The 27208-nt window shown below is 34.8% G+C and overlaps 1 protein-coding gene across 1 annotated transcript; it reads right to left on the bottom strand.

Moving 5' to 3' along the window:
* Positions 1 to 273: 273 nt before the first annotated feature.
* LOC106110937 (protein jim lovell) lies at positions 274 to 27208 on the bottom strand. The gene is made up of 3 exons (XM_013292897.1): positions 26212 to 27208; positions 5703 to 5831; positions 274 to 3986 (listed from the first exon to the last, which is right to left on the bottom strand). Exons 1-3 carry the CDS (start codon positions 26936 to 26938, stop codon positions 3343 to 3345), a joined length of 1500 nt encoding a protein of 499 aa, XP_013148351.1. The 5' UTR covers positions 26939 to 27208; the 3' UTR covers positions 274 to 3342.

Here is a 27208-nt window from a genome sequence, read left to right as displayed (position 1 = left end):
ACGCATCTGAGATTGCGGATGTTTATGGGCAGCGGTCGCTTTCCATTTCGGTGGATTCAGGTGACCGCTTTCTCGTTTGCTACCTTATATTATAAAAAGAAAATTACGATAGATTTTCCGACCATACGAGATAAAAGGGACAGAAATATCTCACCTTTGTTTCTCCAGTGAGTACCAGTGGTAATAAAATTTACTCGTTAGAATATAAAAATAAATAAGAATAAAAATGATTGAGGTATTAAAAATATATTGGATTCAATAAAACATCTAAAATTGGTATTTCATATTATTTATTTTTTACACTTTACTTCGGTGACCGTAAACGAATTTTTCTACATCGCTCCATCTCACTTCAAATACGACATAATGATGCTAAGAACATAAATATTTTTTTCGTATTACTTTAAGATTAAATAGATAATCTTTTTTACATCCTAATGTAACGATATCATTTAATTTAATCTGTATATTAGATAATACAACAAATTAAATTACACAACTTATAATTATTATACTCTTTATCGGAGAACAATTAGTCTAAAAGCCTAAATAATTGCAATTACAATATACATATATAAATACTCGTAACAAAAATGAAGGAACTAAATATTTGAATCTACTAAAATAATTCAATCACAAGTTTTATCAACTAAAAATACTTAATATCTTAACATTATGTACCTATTACAATTTACGTACTTACATTTGGCTCCCAATGAAAATCGTTTAAAAGTAGCAGTGAAAGTGCCTTAAATTCAAAGTAGATTAAAAATGAAAAAAAAAAATAAGACTACACTATTAGGCAAAGTTTACAGGAACTTCCAATCATTAAAAGAATTAACAAAGCAGAGATAAATCAACGTCAATGTTGAAGATGTACGTAAAGAAATCAAGAAAAAAAAAATGTTGAAAAGCAAAAAATATATTTTACGAAAATCAAATTCGTAACATACACATAATAATGATATCTTCAATCGTCGTACATTATTAACAAATAACAAAACTTAATTAAAACGTCTCAATTAAAACTTTAACAAAATCACTCTAATACTGCTGAATTTGTACGAATTAGGTAAAATCTACAAATCGACAACATAATATTTCGATCACGAGTCACAACACGTGAGGTACAACCCTAATTAAAAAATACAGATGAATTTAAAACCTCCTTTTTAAAGTAAGTTTAAAAAAAAATAAAATATGAATAAACGGCTGCCGCGGACAATGATTACTATCTGAAATTTTGGCACATCAAATATTTTAAAACCTTCGAATCGCTAAGACTTTAATGAACATCAATCTATTAAATACCGGCTAATTTCTTTAAAATTCTTACATTAATTTACAAACAATTATTCGCGTGACGTAACATAGTTGAAGAGTTCAACGACCTTTTATACGTTAATTTTGATAATCATTTAATACCCGGTGCTGCTCTAATGGAACTTTAAAATAATAAAAGCAAAATGTCTGTTAAACTATAGATACATAGTCAATAATACAATCTTTAATATATAAAAATCCCTGTAATGATAATATTGTTACATAATGAAGTGACACTAAATGGAAACTACTGCGTTTGAGAATCATTGCATTGCTCGGAGTCTGATGTGTTGTACAATTGTATAAAATAGAGTCGTAAATAGTGTTCAGTCTTCTGTTAAAGAGTTTTGCGGTTTTGTAATATGTAACGACGAATAGTTAATTTATTTTGATAAATTCATACGTGACTCAATAGTTGAAATAATTCCGTTCGGAAATCACTCGCTGTAAAAAGTAATACATCTGATTCATACAAGTCTAAAACAAATAGAGTATACTTTATAAGAGACATGATAATGTTTCTAGTTTTATTTGGAAGAAATTACATTAAAACACTTTACAGCTACACATTAGTGATGTGAACTAAACAATATTTACGATAAATACCTCGATGACGGCTCATGTCATGTATCACTAATTATGAATTGATTGTATACAATTATCTAAAGCCAGGTTGGAATGATCCATTTACCCTAAACCTTCGTATTTATTCACTAAAAAAATTTGAAAGCTCCTTTTTATTTGAACATTGAGTGCAGATACTTTATTTGTCTAAACCGGGCGCGCACTGTCATGGTAATGTTATTATATTTCGATGACGTTAATACAGTTCTTTTTATAATCTGTAATCGAAAACTGCTGACGTCACTTCGTCGACGGGACCACCCGAGTGATGTACCTTTGCAAATGAGATCACGAAATATCAGTACCAGGACGCGAGTTTAGTAATTTTTATATTACGTAGTTGTTCAAAAATTGTAATGTGATATTTTCTAATACAATTATGGGTTAAAAAGTTAGGAATTGTAGATGTTAAATAGCAGTTCACTGTGGTGGATTGTTTAAATAATTTTTGTTTCTGTGTGTGCGTGTGTGACTAGTGCGTCGCGGACTTCCCTCGTCATCTATCGACATCGATAACCGAACAGTTCACTGTTTCACTTCACTAAAACTACAACAATTACAAATACACTACTATTTACCATTTAGACACCGAATGTCTCCTTATTTAAGGTTAATTCATTATAATTTCAATTAATTACCAATAACTATTTACATTTAAAAATTGTTTATCATCGAATAATATCTATTATTACGAAATATTTTACAAACTTTGGTGAAATTCAGAAGTAAACTTGCAAATATAACATATATCTACATCGGGAACGTTTAAATACATCAATAATTATAAACATAGCTTAAAACAATGATCGGCAAGACGTATTTGAGATTCGCCATCGAATTATAATTACAGTTAAAACAATGTAATTAATTATTATTAACTAATGTCTAAATAAAATATAAGGAATGTTGATTTGGAATGTTAACAAGAGAGACGACAGCCGCCGCAGCGGCCGCAAACACAAGGATCACAACACCTTTCATACTTATTGCACACCGTCGGAATTTACTAACGCCTAATCACTTACATGCGATATTTTAAATATACATTTACAATATAAACACATCTTTTTAAATATAAATTTAACTAAGACCAGACGCGGTGGACACGGCGCGGAGTTTTGACTTTCAAATGTTTGCTGTTGTGCGGACGCTACTGAAATCCCTTCAGTGTATCGCGATCGAGTTCTTTGAACTTCATATCTGATAATATTGCACTTGATAACTCAAAGGCTCGCAATGAGAATATAAGAAACGCAATACATTAATTTAATTTCAGTTGCGCCGTTCTCCTACGTGCCGCACCGCGCCGTCTGCTTCGAATAAAAATTACACATAGAGTTTGATCAATAGAGCGCCGAGAAAATCCCGGGCTCCTTAACTAGCGATTTTGTTTTTTTAATCTTGTCCGTTGTGGTGTAGAAGCGTGCGAGTGTCGGGCGGGTGTGGCGGGTGCGAGGGCCCGCGATAGTCGCCCTCCTCATCCGCAGAGTTTTCTTTCGACCTATCGCTCTTGCAGTCCTCCTCCTTCGTCACCCCTGAGAGGGAATCTAGCGCCATCGGCATAGACTGATAGAGATCTCGGGCTTTGTCGTTGGGTGGGAGAAGATGCAGCATGTTGAGAGGCATTGGGAAGCCGGGCGGAAACTCTGGATAGAAGCCCTGCTGGAAGGGGTTGAACATAGGGTTTGAAGTGATGTCAGGTTCGGAGCTGGCGGGGCGTTGGCCTTGATTCTGATGCTGGTCGTCCTTGTCGTGATGCTTTGATGGGTGGTTGTTGTTGTTATTGCCGGTGTTGAGATTGAGTACGTCGAGGGGTCCGCCGATGCAGTCTTTCCGTAGCTGCTCCAGTTTGAGGCTCTTGCCATACTTGCCGCGTACGTACATCAGAAGTGAGTTGTAGGGGATGCCGAAGATCCTAGAGGCCTGGCTGGTGGTCATCTTCTTGTTCCAGACATGCTGCAGCGCCTCTGTAAGCTCAGCGTTCGTCCACGAGCGGGGTGGCCCTCCGCGTGGCGCGCTGTGCTGTCCTTTAGGTCGCCCTGTAAAATAAAATTGTTTAGAAAACCAATGTTTCAAAAACTTTTACATTTTTCGGCGTATTTTGAACTGAAACATTGATCGTATTGTATATCGAATATCGTTTAAATGTATAAATTCATCGTCAATAAGGAATTAGAGCCCAATAAAGATGTCATGGAAAAGTTCTCGCATGCATTACGAAACGTTTAGTTAGTTAATTACATTACTGGGGTAGAGTTTAGTGATTTATGATCGTCGAAGTGCGGGGGCACGACATGTGCCGTGTGCCGGCGCTACCTAATACCGCTACTCGGGGTCGCTACCCGCTACCCAATACCGCTAATAGCCGTGTTTCGGCTGCAGCAAGCGCTCGCGACACACGACTAAATGATCGGGTTACGACGATTCCCGTATTAATTTGAAACTTTCACGCAATCGTTGAAATGTTATTCGTAGATTTCAAATCAGAAAGTATAAAATATTTATTTGTTTATTTTTTTAATGAAGCGACATTTCTGTCTTGCTTATATAATCTATTCTTTCTTTTAATAACGCTTAATTATCTCCTTGAAGACCTAAGAAACCGCTCTGCATCAATTACGACTTTAAAATGACATAAATAAAATTCCGAACTTAATTCAATACCGATCGCCTTTCGAATCATGAAACGTTGTTTTGTCAATATGTTAATCTGTTTTTATTTCTTTTAACGGTGGTCCCGTGACACGCGACCTTTCGGAGGTGAAATTAAAAGCAGGATTCTTATTGGGATGGCTTGTTTGTTGTCTTTAGAGTTCGTGTATTGACGGCGTCTCGAAACGTCGCTAATCGATCGACGTGTATTGTGAAAAATAGGGTTGTCATTTTTAATTAACTTGAATATGTCGATTGTATTTTTTTGCTTAGATTCTATGACTACGACAGACACCCCTGAACCGATGACTTTTATGTTTACTGTTGTATAGTTCTCACTTTTAATATGCAATTTAGTTGCGTATAGTTAAACAAAAAATTGACTTGTGGGCCTAAGTTAAGGTAACTTTGGATCATTAGGTAACAACCTTTTTATGTCAAAACAAGAGCCATGTCCCTTTGATGCTGTCTTATTATTTATTATCTGTTATTTTCTATACATAAGTATACATTTTTGCCGATAGATCTAGTCACTAACAGCATATTTTCTACCGAGCTAAGTTTATTGAATTAAATTATTTTTATATTGGCAACCCTGTCACTTGCAAGCGTGTAGCGGTTGCATTCAAAGCATACGTTAGCCTCTGCCGGCTCCGATACTAGTCACTATCAGATCGTCTTAATAAACATCGAGGAGACAATGCGTGTACCATTCGCTACCCGCTTACGAACCCTGAGCTATTCATATTATTTATGTTATGTCCTATTGTTAACTGTGCAATGTGAAACTTTGCATAATTTCTCTAATCTTTAACGTAGAGAAAATTATAATAAAATGAGGCACTTTCTCAAAAAAAAAAAATTATTAAAAATTATTCGAATTCCCAATTCAATAGTTCTTTTAAATTAACTTTAATTTCGCAATATCTTTTAAGAGAAATTCATAGAATTAAGAAAAAAGTCCGTACTCCGTACTCTTAACCGGTTAGTAACTACATCTTTTACGAGTACAATCGAAAAATAACACGAATCTCAATAATAAAATCGTTTTGCATTTGTTAAGAAACGACACAAATTATGCGTAAAATGTTGGCATTACTTACATTTCTTCTTAACGTTGGTAAAGAGCTGAGCGTCGAGCGGCGGCGCGCGGTGCTCGACATCCATGAGCGGGTACATCTTGTGCTCCATGCCCGGCGGGAACAGCCCCAGCGGGGACTCGATGCCGAACACTGCGCAAAAAATAACACATTAGCTATGCAAATAACAAGTCAACAACACAAATGAGTTATAATCATTAAACTGCAAGTAAATCAATTGTATCTATATCTATATTAATAGAATAAGGAGGAAAAAAATATATTTTTGTACGTGTTGAAATAACTCAAAAAACCGGACCCATTTCAAAAATTCTCTCACCATTAAAAAGATATGTAATCTGTGAGTAACATAGACTATGCTTTTATTATTTTTTAATATTAAATAAACTAAATAAAACACGAATATTAATGGGAAAACCTTTACAATAATATATCAGTAACATATATCATTCATGTATATCTTTTAGTCGTAAGGATGGATTTTTAACTAAAAACAGCCGGTTTTTATTTCTTTTTCACTTATTCTGCACTAAGGGATTATTTAAATTGACATAAAATAAATGTGTGTAGACATCATAATAGACATTAAGTGGCAAAACTATTGATCCCTACAGTCGCGTAGCCTCGAAGACTAGTGATAAAACAGGTACTCGTATATATAAAACATAAGAATAATTACCGGATGATTATTATATTATTGGGCAGTAATATTTCGCTGAGTAATATCGGTTGTTAAACTCTTAATAGTAGAATAATCGTAAAAGACTATCCACTTTACTGACAGGCATGAATAAAGTTAACAGTGTTGATACATGCTTTACGAGGAAAATAATTATTTGTCTCTGGTCAGGTCTTTTTGCCCGAAGTTTTTACGTAGGTAAATCCAACTATGTACAGAATCTATATTATTCTATATAAAAACCTGAAATATATAGGTCTCTAAAACTAAATTATTTCGATACGAATTATAACGGATTGAAGTAGTACATATAGTGAAAGGTGCGGGCCGACCACAGCACAAAACCTTGGAAGGAATTTTATAGTTCAGCTACTCGACACTAGATGGCGCTATCAGTATCATTGAACTTTTGTTTGAAATCTACAAAACTTTATATTGGAAATCTAAATGGTTGGATATGTTAAAACATAAAAAGCCTCTTAGGATCAAAAGCACCTTTAACCCTAACTACTGTTTAAGGTCATAAAATCTATGTACTAGAAAATCAATACTGAAATTGAAAAGAACGGCCCACGGACAGAAAATTATTTCAGTATAAGCTGTGTGGAATGTAATAAGAGACAATATAATTTATTATTAGCTACATAAACCGCTTATGAGCTTTAAGCTCAGAGCTTATTCAAGTTTTAATAAATTCAAATTGCGCCATATATTTATTAAAAATAGTTTTCTATTAGTTTTTGGGCCGATTTGCCTATTGTTCGATCAATGGGAATGTTTTCCCGTAGGATCGATTAATTATGTTGATTCCATCGACTCAAGAAGTAAAAAAATCCCAACTAGATCGGTCTAACGGGATTTTTATTTATATTATTCACTTATTTAATTACAACGGTTCTTTCCAACATTCATAAATATTGTCTGCTTAAACCATACTGAGTTTAAATCTTCATTGTATTTTATTTCACTGGTGTATTTTATCAATGTATTAAAAATTTATTACAAAAATAGAGAAATTTTAATGATAATCTTCAATTAGCTTTAGCCCGCGACTCCGTCCGCGTTAAAAAAACAATGTGAGTAGCTTATATGTTCTTCCAGGCTATCCTCTACATTTATGCCAAATTTCATTGAGATCCGTTCTGCAGTTTGGGCTACAAACTCTAACAAACATCCATCTATTCATCCATCTCAACTTTCACATTTATAATATTAGTATGAAGTATGTTTGTTTTTAATACTTTTATGTTATTTTAGATTGCAAATACTAGTGCTATTAAAATATCTGTCTGTTAATAAATACAGTAAGGTTCGAGGCACATCTGTTCGCCGCGAGTGGCGCTGAGGTGTCCGCAGTGAAATGCGACAAAATCAATACCTACTCCTGGCAAATTGAGAGATCCTACTCTCGCTATTTATGACGGTGTATGAACAGAATGAAGTATTTTTATACATTTTTCTTATGTTGTAGATATTGTTGAATATTTTTAAATTTAAAACATAATAATGAATCGTTGAAGTTTTAGTTAAATTTAAGACCAAGCAGTAATTTTCTCGTTTGACCTAATAAATCCTATAAAGATGGTTAAAATACTATAGGATATTAAGTAAATATAGCTATATGTATTATAGTTTTGAAGTATGTTATTCTTTAATTGTATTTTGGTATTAATTTCATAAAACCGCTATCATTTATATACTAAATGTACAAAGCAGTATTGAAATTAAAACAAATCTTGTAATATTAAATCACCGGCAATAGAGTACAAGCAAATGACATTTACTTCCACGCTACACTAATGATAAAATTTAATCGACCAATAAAACTAAATTTAAATTTGATTCGACGCTGACTTGGTGCGCAATAGTTTTACATGCGTTTAATGACTCTTTATAATTTAATAGTTAATCTATCTACATAATTATTATACTTTACAGTAAAGAATACGACGAACACATCGAAAATGTGTTTTTACTTTTCACCACTAGATGTCGCTGTGAGTTTTTAAACACCAAAAGTTTCAAAATAAAAAATCGATTTTCATTTACTCCTGCAATTATTTTATTATCTATTTCAACCAAAATGATATATACAGTAGAAAAAGTATCGTCTTTCTTTTATTGTTAGAAAACAATCGAGGTAGTTCGTATAGAGAACATTTCTGTGAATTGTTGCTAGAAATTGTAAGAACAATATGAACTTTAGAGTTTCGACAGAGTAACCTCTGACCATTCCTTTGCTCGTTATGAATCACCTTTCATAATTGTATTTTGTTCTGTATATATTATTAGAGAGAAAGAGAATAAAAGATATCTATATATTGTAATACATGATGCCAGCATTCAAAACCAGCGCTAGCATACAACTGGTATAATGTTGATTGGCTCCAGTGAGAGTCCAAATGTACTGAAATCCTAATATTAAACTTGGATTTATATCTAAAATAAAGTATGTACAGTATTTAAATGGTTAACAGATAAGAACAAAAATCAAAATATTTAAAGATGTTGCTTTAGCGTTTTAAAATGATTTGTTAAATTTAGTTTTCAGAGTGTTACCAGTTCAAAATATCGGATATACCGCAAAGAAGGGATAATTGTCAATCGCCAAAGCACTCGTTAGTGCCAACGATATTTGTCATTTGCATAATTATACAACGGCCTATACATATTGCATGGAAATTGGACAAAAATTATACGTGTTTTTGGGTCAAATTAGATGAAACGCGGTATCATTACAGATAGTAAAATTAGTGTTTTGTCATAAACTTATAGTCAGGTCAATTATGTCTTTACTGTTTTTGGCGGGAATTGTTTTATATCTTGTGAATGTAAAGAATGTCCTAAGAAGAAAAAAATGACTGATTTTATTGTACATTTTAAGGATGATGGATAATATAATGAAAGCTTTTAAAATGTGATATTTCTGAACAGTTACTGCGACGTCTTTAACATCTATCCAGCAAGAAATTCGAAATTAGGATAAGTTAATGGCCTAGAATTTTCATATTTATCGTTTATTTTTATTATAAAATAACAATTTCTTGGAAAATAGAGTAAATCTTGCGGTCAATTAGTTGTGCCGGCGACGGCTGACGGTGGGCGACGGTCAGCTTGACGCTTTCTAATTCTAGACTATCGGACGCCTTCACAGAACTATCCGACCATAAACAATGATTTACGAAACATATCCACCGCCCGATACAAAACGCAATACGTTCGCATTCGATACGATATTTTTTCGTAGATTTCATAAGATTTTTAACAATTGCTACATTAAAAACAGTTTCTAAAGCTTGAAAAACTTAACGGTTTTAACTCGACTCCAAGTTCACAATCGATCCGCATCCCGAGTGCGTATTGAAAACGAAAACCCAAACTTCTCAACCCTTCCGCGACCATGTGTAACCTTGCCGAACTTTACCCCATTCATTCGGATGTCACGCACCCTCTCTCTCCCACGCATGTGTTGTTTCGTCTCACCTCACATGCGAAGTATAACCCGACCGAATTTAGGGGTCAATAACACAGCACGAAGTAGCTTCGGAGGGATGACGTCGTAACTTGTGTCATATAGGCATACACGTGATGTTTCGGAAGGGTCGTCATTGAAGGCCCCGGCACGGCGCAGGGCACACACGCGGGCGGGAGCTGACGTATCGAGGTTGTGTGGGAGTCGCCGCGTGTTGTCTATGGTCAGGCCGGAGCCGCGCGTGCCCGCCATTTATTTTGCAACGAGATTTACAACTATAACTGTAAATTAACTTTATCGAGCGGAGCCGAAACTAGGTCGTATGGAATCAGCATTAATTATATCGTTTTAATCTCGGAACCGATGTTGGCCGTACAATAGATCACATGATAGATAGCGGCTGAGCAAGGACGCGAAAGTACTTAATAATGAGAGCTATAACAATCGTAAATGTGCAGCAAACGGGTTAATCTATTGTTTTTCAGAGAAACACATTTACCGATGTGGGGAATGATTAAAGTGGAAAGAAGTCTAGGCCGCGGCGATGGGCAGCGTATCCTTGCATTGTTCAAGATGATCGCGTGACCAATACGAGTCCTCGTTACATAAATAATCAGGGGTGTACTGCACCGCGCCGCTACTGCAAGCTACGTTCGCCTATTGTCTAGAACGCCTTGAGGTTTGATTGGAAACGGTTATGGAAGAAAAATTACATCTTGTTGAACTCGACCGCGTTAAGACGTACCATTATGATCGCTGACACAAATTGTATAATTATTATAGACGAGACGCATACGTTGCGATGCAAATTAGCATACTTATTCATGGTTAATACAAGATTTACTAGACAAGCTGTTTTATTAAATTAATTCGTACAGTATCTTTAGTCTTTTATGTCCAAATATCTTGTATTGTCAATCAAGATTTTCTATTTTTTTATGTATGTTATTACGACCTTAAGTTTAGTTTAACGTTAGAACGGCCTGAACATTTTACAGTTCTTTGAAAGAATATTAAAATAATTGTGATATTTTTGTCATAATCGTAACTTTTTTAGTAGAAAGCGTCTATTTTTTAGTAATATTTTTAAATGTAAATTTTTTGTATTTTACTTCTTGTCCGTTTAAATAGACAATAAGAAATATACAAGGTTATGACACATAATATTATATGTATGTCATTCAGCGGTTCCGGGTTCAACGACGTGCCAAATAGTACTAGTGCAAGGTTCCTAATAAAATCCGAGCATGAATCATACCAAATAAGAGACTGTATGAAGTGTAATTTGTGAATGCTCGAGTACGGACATGCACAGGAATTCGTTACAGTTAATATTGAAAAAGATATCAAAGAAAGTCAATTTAAAGTTTTTTGCAAGTCTGGCAACACAGACCTTTCAACGGTTATGTAAACATAACTTAGTACAGGCAGAATGTTGCACACTGCTTGATTTATTGTGCGGACAATTTATTGAATCATTAAAAAGTTAATTGAAATCGATGTATCGCATTTATGAGTACAATTCACATCAGTAATAAAATATCGATATTTTTAACGCGATCGAGTGAAAGTCGACATCCCTATCGCTTACGAGCACATTAATGCGATCACACACGGCCGGTGCTTGAGAGAATTCATACAAATAAATTACAGCCTCAAACGTGTTAATTTCGTAAGCTCACAACCAATTTGGCTTTTGGCTATTGAAATGCGTTTTCGTTACTTTCCATATTACCTACATCTCGTGTGAAGCTGTTTGGATCTCTATTGTTTTCGGAACACTAACAAAAAGGAAAGGCCGTTCATTTGTCCGAATAGTGATGTGCCGTGGTAACATTATCTATCATTATATGAATATAATTTACATTCACATAAAATGTATTAATGTACCATGCAAATTGACAGATTCTACGAATTTTACATTTTTTTTAACTATGATTTAAAGTAACTCATAATTTAAAGTGTATCTCTATATAAAATCTTGCATATACTTGTTCAAAGTTGATTGCTAAATTATTTTTAGTATAGACGTTATCGATGTCTCAAATCGATTAACAATTGACAGCATCGACAGATCACATCACTATCCAACTGTCAGTGATGGCGCTTTAATTTCAATCCGCCATTTTTTTTGTATGGCCGCTCGGCCGCGCCTATTCACTACGTGGCGCTCACACTTATCGTGAAATTGACTATTGTTATTTTAGAAATCGTTGCCGCTGTGCTCTAATTAGATGGATTAGTATTCGATTTATTTTTAAATTGCCTTAAGAGATTGATATTTATTGAATATGGTAAGCCGTACCGAGCACGTTAATGGGATTGGTGTAAGCAGAGAATACATCGACGAGCTTTGAACAAACTTATCGTAGAACGGAGAGTAAATTTGTCAAAGAAGTAACGTATGTCTCTTAGTAGAAATTGAGAAATTGATTTGAATTTATTTCCTAGATATTAAACATCTAGGAAATAAATTCTCACTAGGGTTGTCCACAAAAATAAGCAGTATGATGCATTTAACACAGTTATCTATTCGGTATTGAGTTACCTACAATTAAAGGCACATGCCAACCCTTGGGCAAAGCCCAACATTGTTGGCCGGCTTGGGCCAACACTAATCAGAATAACATTCTCCCACATCGGTCATGTACGCGGTTGCCGCGGACTTCCGTTTCGTATGTAATCTGTCCATGTGAAAATAAAACACTAAACTACTGCGGTTGCTCGCGAGAATCGATTTAAACATGCAACGATACGAATAAATAAAAATCGATTATATTCCGATATCGACTTTCTCTACACGACAATGTTGTATGCATTGTGTGAAATTACGTTTATTCATAGTGAAGGGATTCATGGATTTATTTTTAATGTTTTCCCTCAAAGTTATTTATAACAATTGTAATAAATAATTGAATTGGAAAGCTACAAAAGATAGAAAGTTTATTTGCTTGATCTATTTGTTTTTTTATTGAGCGAGCACAGATTATGCAAATGAATTACGTTACAATTATAACGTCTTTGTTTTGTTGTGGACAATGGGCTTTAAATTATTATTACACATAACGTGTAAAAAATGTAATGTGTGCGATTTTTATATAATTACTTAATGTATTAATGTAGCTAATTATTTTAATTGCATGAAACAATTAATTTTAAGTGCATTTCCTAAAAAAAATGTTAAATATCATGAGTATGTCATATATTTTATTTGAGTACATTTATGTCGATCAGTTGGTACCAAGTGAGAGTTGTCCAGATTTTTTAACAAATTATTAAAAACAGTATTGTCAGCCCTCTCACTCTGATAAAAAACAGAGATAGAAATACTTTTGTACGCTTTATACTGGGTTGCTGAAGTTTCCATTTATGTTATCATTACCTTATGATTTATTAGTGTTGGTTGACCTAAGTTTCAACGAAGTAAAACTCAAAGTTCGGAAACGCATTTCATGAAGTTTTCGAACCAAAAACACTTACGAATGGTTAAATGTAAACTGGCCTTTGCTTATTATCAATTGATATGATTAGAATTAGAAAACAAAACTTGGGTTTTTTAACATGGCTAATTATATCCGTGTAGTTTCATATGTGGCGCATTTAGGGTTGGCACTTTCGATTCGGGCAAGAATTTTGGCTACGCTTTCTTTGACGCTGGAAGTTTATTTTCGCTGATATTTCCAGTCTACGTTTATTGGGAGGCAACCCTAACAGAAAAGAGAAGCCTATTGATATTAGATGTATAAAAAGTTTAGATTGAATCCAAATTGCTGTTTACGTGTGTGGTTGCGGTTGAACCACAATAGTGATTTGGTCTCGACTCGCCGGCGCTATTGAGTCATGTACACGTGATTCATACGTTCCCACTTAATGTTTTAGTGTAATCACTCATTACGTTGAATATTAATAAAATTACCAGGAACTCATAACAGTGTAATAATTCATTGTAAAATTTGACCGAATGCTTGTCATGTTTACGTAGAGAATGCGGTTTAGGAGACGAATTTTAAGTACGTACGAATTCAGTGCAAAAATACGTCACGAAAGTACAATGTGGAATAAAAGTACTAATATTACTTCAAAGTAGTCACTTTTTACATTGTTGCAAATCTTTCGATTTGCATATTTAGATACTTAGTGAATATAGTAAAGTGATTTATTTTTTTTTATTATGAGAGTTAAAAAGACAGCCAATATTTTACATGAGATTATCGCGTCTTAATCTAAGTGACAATATTATTTTAGTAAAAGGCAAACTGCTTTTTTTTAATATTCATGCGAGTATACAGATAATTCGCAGATGGTCAACAAGTTATAAATACGTTTATTGTACAAAATTGTGGTTTCCCGCATTCTGTTGTGGCCAAAACTTTACAATCGTAGGACACGTAATCTGATTTCGATTTCTTACCAAAGCTTTTTGCGGCTATAAAAAGTAAAGTCCACTTTCGGACTCCGGCTCCCCTTTGTGCCTTTTTACGTTTGTTTGTGGCTTGTGTCGTTTGCGTCCTCTTTGTATGAGAGAAAATTACATTTTTTCATCATATTTTCTTTAAAAACATTTGTAAAATCTAGTGATATTAAAGTATAAAACATACAGATGCAATTCTTTTCAATTTTACTGTCAGCAAATAGAAGGTGACATGATGGTAAGCATCATTCTTGTTAGACGTACTCGTTTATTATTTTTTGCGCGCTTCGCTTTGCGCCTTTTTGTCAAAATCATTTAGCCAGTTCCGAGAAGCGATCGGTGAGCTTCGTGAAATCGATTGAACTGTATAACTAGTTAGTTAATAATTCGTTTATAAAGTACGAAGCGTCGCGTTCATGTGTGCTTGTCAATTACACGAACAGATGATTGTTATTATGGATGAAATACACTTTTAAAAAATAGACAGTCGATGTTATATAATGTCGGCAAGATAAATTAACTCAAAATTAAGTTGCGATTTATGCACCTGACTTGTACAATTAATTCCAATATTTGAATAACTGTTATATTTTTTTTCAGATGACGTTTCCCAAATCGAGCACAGATTATAATTGCTTTTTAAAGTTAGTTTCCCGCTCGATTCCCATGACGCTTTGAAATCGACCAGCACATGCATGACATGTAGTTTTTTTGTTAAGTTTTTTTTTTCGTGTTTTGTCTGTGCAGAGAGATGGTGTGTGCCGCGGTCATTGTGCCGCGCCGCGAGACGTTCATTCGCGGCGGTTTCCGAACGCAGCTCTCGTGATCTCATTCGATTCTCATTCACGGGCCGTTCATTGAAATTCATTAGTATTTAACTCGCGGAATTAATTTTCGAACGTTGTCGTTACACCGCTACCGGTGATAAAAGACGAGTAATAATCGAGTGAAAGGGAATGTATTCAGAATGAATGGATTATGGAATATTAATTATCAACATCGGAGCTCGCAGCGGGCAGATAGGATCATGCATGCATCAATCTCGCTCCGAATTGTGTCGGCACCTCTTTATCGCGAACAAAAAAAAATCGAGCAGAGCTTTTTCACATGGTCATGTAGCCATACAATAGTCGGCGGGCATCACTCTTGTTATTAAATTCGTATAAAATTAAATCTAATGTGTGACTCTTGTTCCGGTTACGTGATGGGAATTTCGGATAACTGTTCTTTGTTGTGAGATGTTCCGACAAAACAAATAACTTTTTCTTGTAATTTTTTTCGTTAAGAGAATTTACACAATTTTAATTACTTTCCTTTAAGGTTATTTTACAATTGTCTTTTTGACGACGAACGATCGAGTTTATGTTTGAATTCGATTGGGTTTACAGAACTAAATCACTACGTTAATGTTGTTTATGTGACTAACTTTTGAAGCAAATGCATATTTCAAGTGAACAAAGAGCAAGTAACGGGTACAGACTGGGCTTAGCATATATTCTCCGTGATTATGTATCAGATATAAATCAGACTTAATGTGTTCCGCACCTACATGTCGGCTGCAAGCTGAAAGTGCGTAGGCGAATAATGATATTTATCTATACTTATTTTCCCATTACTCATAGTTCCGTGAGTAAACGCGCTTCGTCAACGGAATAATTACACATTCACATATGTTGGCGTCAATACTCGCGTGGCGTGCACTAACACAATGGTCGCCGCAATTTACGTAATTTATTTATATTACCACTATTTCCCGCGGTTTTAAATATCCGCGTCAATTACCGCCAATACGGAGGTGCGAGTCACACGCGTCTCCGACGTATGTGTCAGGTCACGACTTACATGTGCACTCTTGATAACGTCATTGATTCGTTTTTTTTTAAACTCGGGATAGGCAAAGGTTTATTTACTATTGATCCACGTCAAAGATTATGGATCAGTAAGGATGAAGTCGAATTGAACAGATGAAAAAGAGTTTTGTTAAAATTTAGCCACTATATTTTTTTATAATTGAACTTGCTATCGTTGTTATATGCGTTTACAGTTTTGGTGCTCTGTTTTTTTTTTTTTAATATTAGTAAAATGCAGTAGTAATTATGCTATCGATTATCTAACATTTGTGGTCGCAAATAGCATTTGGATAGTTTGAATGGAGCGTGTCCCCGGCTCTCACCTTTCACGACCAACTCACCTGCTAAATAAATTGCGGTCGATAGAAATGTTCACATAAATTATTGTTACATTGCGCGCTCCGTATCATTCCAGTGAAACGCCCACTGGATTTCCTCGGTGATGTAGATTAAACAAGTCGTTTAAGTCGCAAATCGAGTCGCTCGATGGAAAATTATTGCCTTAACAATGCTGTGGTCAGTCCCATGTGAGTGGCAATTACTAGAAATAAGCGTCGTTTAAATTTATATTTATTTTAACTGCTTATATTAAATATTAAATCACGGATGTCTTAAGCAATAAGTTGTGTATGTATTCTAGGAGACTTAGGGCCTGTCCCACCATATTGTAAATTGTCTCATAACAATCCAACGTATAAAAATTTGATGGAAATATCGAATTTTGTTCCCCTATCTGACAGTGATGTCATTTTAAGCTATCTGAGCGTCTATCAGCCAGTGGTGAGACAGGCACTTAATTTTTTTTTTATTATAATTAGGAAAGTAAAAAATGTTTCTTACCCCTGATATGACTAGTGACCAGTCTCTCAGTTACGTTTAACCATTCGTTAGTGAGTTTGGTTCGATAACTTCATGAAATGCGTTTCCGAACATAACTCGAGTTTTACACCGATAAGTCAACTTAACACTAATGTTTCTCTACGTAGTAAATTGATGGAAACTGCAAAATCCCAGCATAGGTCGGTTTTATGTAAACTTAAAGATTGTTTATTTAAGTGTATTTTTTGAAAGTAATTACGATATTCGTTGTTAAAAAAAAACAATCTCATTTACGCTCGTGTTTTCATTTTTAACGTCACCGGTGATTCTTGTTTTTTGCGTGTACCTACGGTATCAGTTTTTGTGTCAGTTAACAAAAGCCGAATTTATAGCCGGTTGCATTTCACAAAATATTGCAATATAATTATACGAAAAACGTGAATTACAACATTTATTTTGTAATATACAAAATCCATCGAATTAACAATACATATAAATTGTTAATCTTATGAAATCAAATAAAATTGACAAATTCCGGTAGAATTTGCGAAAAAATATTGATTGTTTTTTTTTAATAACATAGAAATTTGTCTCAAAAAACTGAAATTTGTAAATCTTTGGTTGCGTATTGTATGAAGCACAATGGCTTTTTTACAAATCACTTCAGTTTCGTACAATTTAAATCTGTACATTCAACAGAATCCTTCATTACATTGTCTAAGAACGCTTGCTAGCTTAAGTGGGAAAATTTTAACAGTAATATTACCGTCACATCAGCTACAAAGGTAGAGGAAGACCGAAGAAAGTATGGATGGATATGAAAGAGGATATGCTTAAAGAGTGGATTCAGATATGACGGCTGTTAGAGATGTAAGGAAGAGCACATACTGTGCCGACTCTCCGTAAGGGATAAGGGCAAGTGGATGATGACATATATAGCTTATTAACAGTTACCAAACACAAAGAAACGATTACATTGACATCATTATTAATAAATCAATTCCTATTATAGACTATTATTAGTACCATGTATGTAATAATGAGAAACAATTTAGTGTCGTAACAAAATAATTTGGTACCATACGTTTGCGTGTTGTAAAATAAAACAAAGATATCGTTTATCGTATGCAATATTAGTCCATTACACAGTACAATAATATGCGATTTACGACATAAGAAGAGAAAGTTCACTTCCAGCCAGGGCTGCCCAAGCGTTTAGGATTAAGGGCCACATTAATATTTATTGTACCAATAAATAAAATCAATGCTATTTTTGATTTGGAAAAACAACGATTCATGACCCTTATAATAAGATAAATATATCTGATCGTAATTATTTAAGTTTTTATTTAGTTACAAAGATATGATTGGTCCGTTTTGTAAACATGAATTTGAGTATTTTGTTTCGTTTTTTAGTGACATATGAAATATCAGCTATTTTCAGTAAGAAATTTTATTATAATTTTAATAATGTATAATTACTAAAATTGAATAAATAAAAAATTAAGACTGATTAAATCAAAACATTATAACTTATCTTTGTCAAGATTTGTACCAAAATCTATCAAGGATCCATAATACTCTAGTGATGGAAAAGGATCCTCTTGTATTGACATTACATTAAATCCATCATTGAAAAAAATAATTTAATCAAAGTTATGGGATTGCTATTCCATAAGTATTCTATACCTGCGGGCCGGAGGTTTGAAACCCCTGAATTTAATCTAAAGCTATATTGTGCAATGTTATTTGTATATAATGTGGCCACCGATATAAACCAAATCAATGCAAACAATGCCTTGTAATAAAAGAACTATGACAATTAATTGTTTTAAATCAAGCAATTATATTACGTATGTTTTTACAGTAGGATTTCACTGCTGATAGGTGTATCAATATTGTTATTTCTCAAAGTTTGAAGGTAATGAGAGAGACAAAATATCGGTTAAACGAGTAACAGAGGTCTATTAAGGTAAGGAGAGGACGTACCAAAATAAAATGTTTTCGTAATTTTTAACAAAAGTCTGTCCAAAGAGCTTACGTTTAGCTCTTTCGGTGTTTGAAACATTTTTTGTCTTTTTTCAAGGGAGATTGAGAGAGAAAATAATAAACGTCAATGGAAATCAACGGTAAATGTAACATGTTGTGTTTGTCTATCGGTAAGTGGAATCGCAATAAAAAAGCCACACGTGCTGTTACATGGCGCCGCAAAAAACGTATCACAATCAATGTGGTAATTATAATTATCACTCGCGAGCCGATCTCACTTCTAATACACCTTTGACTATAAACAAATGGACTAGGCAAATAGCAGCCATTGTCTTTAATAAATCATTCTACTTCTAGTTGCGTGTGAGGTAAAGACTTGATAGTCTTGATAGACTCGTTTGATCACATGATCACGCTGAAACTTTTTTTCGTTTAGACTTAAAAATAATATACAACACGAGCACACAAGCATACATGCTTGATAGTGTACTTTTTTTAACAGAGTCCACAATGAATGACAGGTCCTGTCATTTAAAAGTCAAAGTAATCAACAACCCGTCCCGTATGTTGGCTTGATTAATAAAAATAAAAATGTAATAATTCCATAAAGTAATTACTTTACATATAACATTATGATAAATAAAAAACTTGTACAATTGTAGTTTGTGAACTTATATGTTTTTTTTACGTATTTTGATATAGTTCCGTAGTTCTACAAATATATTTTAAATGCAATATTTATTTTTATAATATGAAAAATTTACTTTCTTCAATTGTTTTATTACTACAACCTTTTTTCGTTGAAAATATCGCTTCTTTTAATATTGCCCATGTATTAAAAACATTGGTTAACGTACAACTAGCAACACTTCTAGATTCATAACCAAATAAGCTTCAAGAGCCAAATTTACCTAAACTTTACTCGTTCAATATATTGCACTACAGAGTGTTCCAAACACCTAGAATTAGTCCGTAAAATGTATTGTGTGGCGTTCACTTTCCTTCATGAAAGTGAATGTAGCCGATTTATATTGAAATACAGCAAACGCTAATTATTTGAAAATTACAATACGACGATAACTTATATTTAATCCGATAGCCTTTTTTTAATGAAAAAATTGTAGATATTAGAACACCCTTGGTTTATTTTTTTTTTGAATTGATTTTAGTTTATTTATCTTACAAACAGAATACTACTTAATCACACTCTCTCTCTCTCACTCTCTCTCTCCCCCCCTCTCTCTCTCTCCGGATCGTTTAAATCAATCACTATTATACCGAAATATAGTGTTTAGTTTAGTTAGGACGGGAAAACAAAGCAGTCGTGAAATTATATGAAAGTTATCTATACCTACTAATATTATAAAGAGGAAAGATTTGTATTTGTGTACATATTGAAATAGCTCAAAAACTACTAGGCGAATTCCAAAAAATATTTTACCAAAGATATTGTATCTGTGAATAACATAGGCTTTATTTTTTTATAACGTGCAAGCGAAGTCGCGAGCAACAGTTAGTGTTCTATAAATTTCTTTAGTGAAAAAAGATAGTACAAAGGTCCAACAAGTAGGTCACTAGTACGGGCCACAAAGTCTGCGCATTCAATGTAAATGCGCGGGCGCAGCGAATCCAACGCCATCTCGTGTGTAGACAAGAGTATTTAAATTAACACGAGATTTATTATCTGTTGACGCGATTTATTGTCAGATGCATCAATAACCATCGCACTCAGAATGATTGTCGCTAAGAGAGAATCTAAGTGTAGAATTAAAATGTGAAACATATTTGCGAGAATCACACCTTTAAACTATAATTATATTGAGTTTTAATTTTTTTTAAATGTAAAGTTTACGTAATAATCAAAATAAATTCGACTATTCTGGTATTTTAATTGTTTCAGTTATTTAAGAAAAATTGTAAAATATAATAATGCGATATTGTGTAAAAAATGTTACTGATATGTTATTTTGTGATTTTTAGCGAAAAATAGGATTGGAAAAGTATGGTAATTAATCATATTAATGTTATAAATACGAAAGTTTAGATGGATGGATGTTTGTTAGAGTTTGTAGCCTAAATGGCTGAACGGATTTACTATCTTTTGTTTTTTCTTTTTAATACCACGCGGACGGGGTCGCGGGCGAAAGCTAGCTATCTTATGATTACATAAAATGAAGCCTAATAAAGTGAATCACGATATAAATGTATAATCTGTGCTAGGTATCGTCTGTCACCCTTGCGTGAGCGCAGTGGCTGTCAATGTCGCCGTGCAGTTTTTGCCGCCATGAAGGCCGGGCGGCGATGGTCGCCTCGCGTGTCTTGTGAATCCATGTCACCATGTCTACTCAGAATTTACAAGAGAATATCGCTATTGATATTTCTTTGTTGTTTTTAATTGTAAAGAAATATTTTGCTTATTGACAGCGTTAGAAATTACGAATTAATAACTTTTTTTAGTAAACACACTGTTGCTACATTTCCTGTGTACTTTGAAATTACGAAGATTTAGGAATAAACGATTTTTAACGCCATTTTGACAGCGCAGAACTAAATAAAAGTAGGCTATAATATGCCTATCCATGTCAGCTATCCTCCAGTGAAAGTTCTGTCTAAATCGCCCTAGCCGTTTCATACATTACCCGGTTAAACGCGGCTTGGGGACTGGCAGACAGACATTTTTTTTAATGCTATTTGCGTTATCAGCAACGCGAATACATCATCTTCCCGAAATCTGTAATATTTCTTTTGATATTATAAACAAACACTCCAATTTTATTATATGTTTTTTTTTTTATAAAAAAAGGGGGCAAACGAGCGGCGTGAACACCAAGGTGGTGCCGCGAGTCCGCATAGATAAAACACTTCAATATTAGTCTATGTGTTTCAGACCGTTATACGTCTGTCCTTTACGGCGAGATCCGTTAAGCCGTTCTAGGGTTATATCCATCCATCCTTCTAAACATTCAAATTTATATCAGTAAAGAGTTGTAAAAAGAATTATAGACCAAAACGTAAATAATATGATTTCAACATTACACAATGTTATGACAAACTAATATTCGATATCGGAGTTAACAATTGTTACTATAAAAAAACTTATCGATTCTCGTTTGTTTACTAAAAATCTACAATTGTGTTGGAGCAAGAAATCAACAATAGGTTGGTCCCGGCCAATTCATCACATAGAAAACGGTTAGGAAATATTTGGTAACGACCAAATACTATTGCGTTTATATATTTTTTTTTCGATATCGAAAAATAAATCAATGTTATAAACAAATATACTAATTCAAAACTTTAAAGGAATTAGAAAATAAGTTTATAAAACTATTTATTCTATTAAAAAACTTAGTTATGGTTGAATTTTGATAAATAGACGACCGTTAGCGAGTAAAATAGCTATTTATTTTTATTTAGAATACCTATCTATGAGAGAGATGGCAAAGAATTGATTTTCCACAAATTTAGGCAGCGGACTCACGTTCCACCTATTTGGTTGTATGCGTTCATCACATAAGGAGATTTAAATCAAAATATATTATCCTTGTGACGTCATTAGTCGCAAAAATGTTGACGAGGTATTTCCGTACAACCGAATCACCGTATTATGTAACTTCGACATAATTCCCCGACGAGAGTAAAGTTTTTAAACTAACCTTAAAATAGAATTATAAATCAAGAACGTCTGGGATTTATAATTGATTACAGTAATTAGTTACGTTTGTTGCAATGGTTTGTATGTGCAACCAAAATCTACACAATTAGGATACTCTCATGTGTTTTGGTACTTTGGTACGTTTTGTTTTATAGGGTAGGGGGAGAAGTCATTCAACCATGAACTGAAAACTCGGTTTAGTGTTTTTCTTTACCTGATTGTTCTATTGGTTTATTTTTATTTCATATTTTCCTAACATTACTAGAAATAGTAAAATAGCAAATTAGTATTCGATTTTTGCAATATGTTCAAAAAAGCGTTGTTTAATTTAATCCCAAATGCATAATTTTTATTTCTAACATGTTATTTTTACTAAATTACATTTTCTGGAATTAAAATGTCCGTTAATCTCTAGTTGTTGACCGACTTCCCAAAAGGAGGTACTCAATTCGCCTGTATATATTTTTTTCATCATAATTAGGGATGCTACAAAACTGTTTTCAATAATTGTGGTAGGGGACAACCCTATGGTGTCTAATTTCCCATAGACCACACACCAACCTAGGATTTAAAATCATTACGCGATATACCAAGTTCAATTGTTTTAAAATATAAAACTTTAAGCGTACGGCAATCGCTAGCGATATTTACGACATAATGACAATAATGTTAAGTGCTCTATTTGCCCGCATTACTTAACAATTCCGTAAGTTCTATTCGGGAAGTCGGTAGTGTGATTGCAGGCCCTGCTAACCCCTTATTACATTTACGTACCGTCATTAAATATAATCAAGGTCCCATCACACACGAAGGAAACAATAAAGTTCATTTACTGAAATAATCCATGGACACGCCAGCGCCATCTCAGTACTTTATGACGGTTTGGAAGATTAACTTTTAGAAAATAAGAACCTGTCAACAATAATTGTTTTAAATTATACGAATTATTGAAAGTAATTAAATTTTCATTATTTTATTACAGTAAGCGCAGGGACGAGACGTTATTTGTGGAGTATTATTTTCTATGACACTTCTTTGAGTCATTGTGTCTCTTACAACCATATTCTGTTAGTGTACCGACTCGAAGTCGATAATCGAAGGATGAATTTACGCAATACGTAGAAGTGAAATTTATTATCCGTGTGTTATTAAATCATTTATGATCGTGTAAAACTTAAAAAACGATAGTCGCTTAGTAAGAGTTAGGGCAATTTAGATTTGGAATACGAAATGAACTGACAAGTGCGGAAACGTTCAAAACTCCCCCTTGTATTTTAGTTTCCCCACGCACGTCGCGAGGTGAGTGCGTACAACCCTTCATTACTATCAGGGTTGCCACTTCCTAAAAATTAATATCTTAAAACGTACTTTTCATAACATAATGATTTTGGTAGACTTTTTTTAGGTAGATAGCTTAAATCATTGCTGCATATTGGTTTTAATCATTGAGAAATATTTAGTAAACCAAGCAAATTATTTAGTTATTTCTTAACACATAATAAAGCTAAACGTCAAATGTTTAGGAGATTAGTAACGTGTTCGGTTCTGATTGGTCGAGGATGATCAATTTATTTAAAAAAAGAATAAATTTCAACGGGGATTTAACAATTATAAAGTCAAAACATGTGGCAAACGTTTGCCAACCCTGAGCAATCTACGCCTATTACTGCGCAATCAAGCTCTCGGCACATACGCAAAACTGAGGAAACAATAAAATAAAATTGACGTACAAAACCACTCCTTGCACTAATTTCGACGGCGGACTGCGCTCGAGGTAGAAAAACAAATTACGTACACACCAACGCTAGAATATACAACAAAATATTGTTTACACAATACTCAATATGTTCCTTAAAAAATATTTCTTACAATTACTAATTACAGTTTAGTTTCATAACTCCATACAAAATACTGGCTGTAAACATCAAACAATCATCGAATAATTCCGTTGTTTTTAAAAGAATTTGTTTTAATAAGTTCGTAAATTAAAGATTAAGATTAAAAAAAAATTAATAACTTTTCTTTATAAAAAATAAAAAACGAACTACTCTAGAAAAATTACCTAATATATAAAATTATTAAAACAAAACCTAGACTTAATCTTAATTTAACAAGAAAGTGCTAATTATATGTAATCTTTGGCACCGTATTTTAATCTGTAGAACGAACTAAATGTGTCACAGATTAAATATGTCGCCACTTAGTAGGTAATGGGCCGTGCTGAAGTCCTTTGCCTATAAACTGTTCGACATATGAATAGGTGATCTTAATTCTTACGAGAAAGTTGCATTCCGCTTTGTGCAGATAGATGCTTAATCTATACTATTATAATAAAGCGTAAACACACACTTCTTTGTTGCCAGAGATGTCAGCAATTACAGCATATTTTTGAAAAAAAAAAATAATAAAAAGCTCTGCACTTGCATTAGGCTATATATTTTCACGCCATTAAACTTAGGGGGTAAATATTTTGGATAAAAACCCTAATGTGGGAAAGAGACCATAAGTTGCTGCCAACATCAAGGAACCAAGATTACCAAGGTTTGTCATGTCATGTCATTCTAACATTGCTATTGATAATTTGGCAAATGTCAACAATAAAATAAAATTTTCATAATTTCATGCGGATGAAGCCGCGCGGGAACAGCTAGTTATTAGATGAAATAGAATCTGTTTTAATTTTTTATTATACAAAACATGCTTTACTCATGCAGGCAATAACGAAGATAACAAAAATAATGAAACAAAAAAAAAATTAAATATTGTAGATTTAAATTGTTTAAAAAAAGGTAAGGTAAATAAATGGAAAGTGACTTCATAATGCGAACAACAAAAAAGGGCAATTAAAGTATTCATTTTTTCAACGAGTTTTTTCTATTAAAATCTAAGAATTAAGTAATCCACTTCTCTAAACTCAGTAATTCTTATAATGGTTGCTTAATTAAGTGAAAATAATAGAAGCGATTAGAAGTATTGGGGTAGCAAATCACATCAAAGACAACAGATAATAGAACATTAAGCACAGATAAAAAATCTTCGAATGATTGCTTATACAACTGTTTAGATTAATACAATGCTTGACAGCTATAAGTCAAGGCTCAAGATATACGATGATGTTAATAAGATGAATAAAATGTTGTAGTGGCGTTAAATGCAACACGCGCAAACTGGCAACAGCATTGAATATAAATAGCTTTGCATCGGTCATGCAGCGACAATGAGTGAACGAGGTCAGTTTTTGCTGGTGATTATTATTTACGAAGTAATTATCCATCCACAACGGCATTGTTACTGGCGACCTTACGTTTTTTTCTATCTCGCGGGTGAATAGGTGGTCCGTATATTGCACGGATCGACGTCGATTTATAAGTGGCCAGTCGCAATTGACATTATTATAATATATTTTTTATATTACAAATGATTCGATATGGCTGTTTATTAAAATCTGACCTGTGTTGCTTAAAGTATTGCGATACGTTTATTATGTTATTAATTTTACAGTCGAAATGAAGGTAATGCAAAATTCACGAACGAACTTCATATGTGTTGAATTCGTAAGTTAAAAAAAATAATATCGACATGCAAAAGAATACTTTAAGATGTAAGGACGGATTTAAGGCACATGACATGGACTTACTGTGAGGTGGCGTGAGGGAAAGCGCGGAGACGGCGGCCGGCGGCACGGGCGGGAACAGGTCCTGGTGCGGCGGGAACATGCGCGGCGGTGGTGGTGCCTCCGGTTCTGGCTCCTCGGGCTCCTGCTTGTGCGCGGGTGGCGACCGCGGCCGTGCCAGTCGCACCGCCTTCAGCCCACTTGGCGAGCGCCGCATCGACAGGTTTTCCGGCGTGTCAGACTCGCCTGATCGTCGGCGCGGGCGCGCTTGCTTGCGGCGTGGCTGCGGGCTGGCGGGGCTGACAGGCGGAGATGGTGCTGGCGTGGCGCGCGCCGGGCTTCGCGCCGGGCTGCCGACCGGTGACCTCGTGCGTTCGCGCTCCTGGTCTGCCAGCCCGCGGACCTGTAGCGACTCGCCGGCGCGAATCACCGTGCCCAGCTGTTCCTGTGCCACCGACACTTCGCCGCGGTACATAAAGTCCACCACAGCCTGAACCTCCCATCCTTGAAAGTCTTTGAGCACGATGACGGGATGCTTGCACGGGTTCTCGCTGAAGATTCTCCTGAAGAGCGGGCTGCAGGCGCCGAGCAACACCTTGTGGGCGCGCACCCGCCGTTCTGAACACACGAGCGTCACATCGACCAGCGTCTCCGCATGCAGCAGCGCCTCGAAGGACCGCAGAAGGTGAGCCTGGTGGTTGTTCCAGCGAAGGCTGTAGTGCTCCTCGGTGGTAGGCGGCTTGTCGTCCATGTCGCAGACGAGAGGCGCTCCTTGTGGCTTGTCTCACGCTGGGGGCGCTTGCGCGGGCTAGCACGGCCCGTGTCCACCCTGCGGTCGACCCTTTCGATCAGTTCTCCTTCCGTCCGGCGAGGATCGGCATTGCACGTAAAAGTTTGTTTAGCACTGCACGGCACTGTGTGTGGGAGCGCGTCGGTCGTGAGGCGGATGTCGCGGACGTGTGTCGCGTGCGGCTCGCGAGCGCGGAGTGAACGCGGAGTGAGCCGGCGCGCGGTGCGGCGT

This window comes from Papilio polytes, unplaced genomic scaffold, assembly GCF_000836215.1.
Source record: "Papilio polytes unplaced genomic scaffold, Ppol_1.0 DF824191.1, whole genome shotgun sequence".
Lineage (NCBI taxonomy): Eukaryota > Metazoa > Arthropoda > Insecta > Lepidoptera > Papilionidae > Papilio > Papilio polytes.
Note: the sequence above shows the minus strand (reverse complement) of the source record. Positions and strands in the feature narration are given on the sequence as shown.